The sequence below is a fragment of the Cyprinodon variegatus genome, unplaced genomic scaffold (genome assembly GCF_000732505.1).
Source record: "Cyprinodon variegatus isolate N-32 unplaced genomic scaffold, C_variegatus-1.0 Scaffold1795, whole genome shotgun sequence".
NCBI classification, from domain to species: domain Eukaryota; kingdom Metazoa; phylum Chordata; class Actinopteri; order Cyprinodontiformes; family Cyprinodontidae; genus Cyprinodon; species Cyprinodon variegatus.
Genome location: NW_015152248.1, coordinates 82,395 through 83,731, shown reverse-complemented (window position 1 = coordinate 83,731; position 1,337 = coordinate 82,395). Strand labels below are relative to the sequence as shown.

Sequence of the window (1,337 nt, the reverse complement as noted above, 5' to 3'; positions counted from 1 at the left end):
ATTATATCCTGCATCCCTACATAAAACTCAGTCTATAAAACTGAAATCTGAAAGAAATATATATAACATAAAATCTGCAAATAAAATGGGTAATAATGTGAAAATTATAAATTCTGTAAGATATTTTGTTTAAAAAATTAAATTTGAAAAAGAAAGAAAAGTTCCCCTTAAAAACTTTTTTTTTTTTTTGACATTTTTCAAAAACTTTTTCTCAAATTTCAATGTACAAAATGTGTTTTTTATTTGCAGTAATAACGGGACAGAAGTCACTCCGTAACAGTAGACCTTGGTTGGACGTCTCGCTGCTCAGAGTGGTCTTCACCGCTTCAAACAGTCCCTGGTGGGGGCAGAGCATGAGCTGCTGGTACGCAGCGATCCTGACCTCCGGATCCTCCGGGGACGATCCGTACAGCTGCAACAGCACCGAGCGCTGAGGGAAGCAAACGGCCGTCATTCAACGCTGTTCAGATACTCCAGTATAAATCCAGCTGTTTAAAAACACTTTTATAGAAGTTAGAGAATCAACTTCAGCTTTTTACTCCAGTAAAACTGTAAAAGTACACAGTCAATTTTCAGTGTTAAAGTAACACTTTAAGAGTCCAATTGGTCCCACTCAGAATTAGTGTTAGAACTCTATGTAGTGTATATCTTACTCCAGTTGTTGTTGTAATAACTCTAAAAGAGTCAGTGTACTTTGACACGACATATTTAACACTGCAGAATTTACTCTGTACCATTTTTAAAACTACTTCAAGTATAAAAGTCAAAGTAATGCAGAAAAAAACTGTTAAGGCCAGAAGCTTTACTGCTCTACTCTATTAAAGGAACATTTTTCTACATTTCTGGATGATAATTTCCTTAGAATTAATTTTCTTAGTTTTATAACTAATAGTAACAGAGTCACATTTAACTTTGCATCATCTTGATGAACTATTTATTTTGGTATGTGGTGAGCAACAGGCTGGGGCAGCACCGAGTCCAACCACAGAGAAATTCATTGTCTGGATGAAAAATCATTATTTTGATGGTTTTTCTTTTTTTTTTTTTTCAAAAAAAAAAGGAACTTAAATGAAACAAAATTAATCTCTATTTTAAAAAATGTAAGAAGTAGAAAGTAAGAAGTTGTTGGAAAAATAATGGCTCCTGTAGAGTATAGATAGCCAACATTTCTACTTAAAGGGGAACGCCGTGTTTTTTTTTTTTCATTGGTTCCTTGATTTTCCGTTATTCCATCATGTTCGCCACACCAGCATTCAGAACATATCTTTTATATCTTTTAAAAACAAAGCGGTGCGTGTATGACGTCATCAGCGCGCGCCGGCTACCGTTCATTCATC

General features: G+C 34.8%; 1 protein-coding gene across 1 annotated transcript in view; it reads right to left on the bottom strand.

Annotated features, from left to right (window-relative positions):
* Positions 1–285: 285 nt before the first annotated feature.
* LOC107104566 (apolipoprotein B-100-like) overlaps positions 286–1,337 on the bottom strand; it is a gene marked incomplete at its 3' end in the record, with an annotated part of 12,898 nt that continues 11,846 nt past the window's right edge. Inside the window, exon 11 of the mRNA XM_015404585.1 lies at positions 286–430. Within this exon, the coding sequence (XP_015260071.1) occupies positions 286–430 (145 nt within the window). The remainder of the gene's footprint in view (positions 431–1,337) is intronic.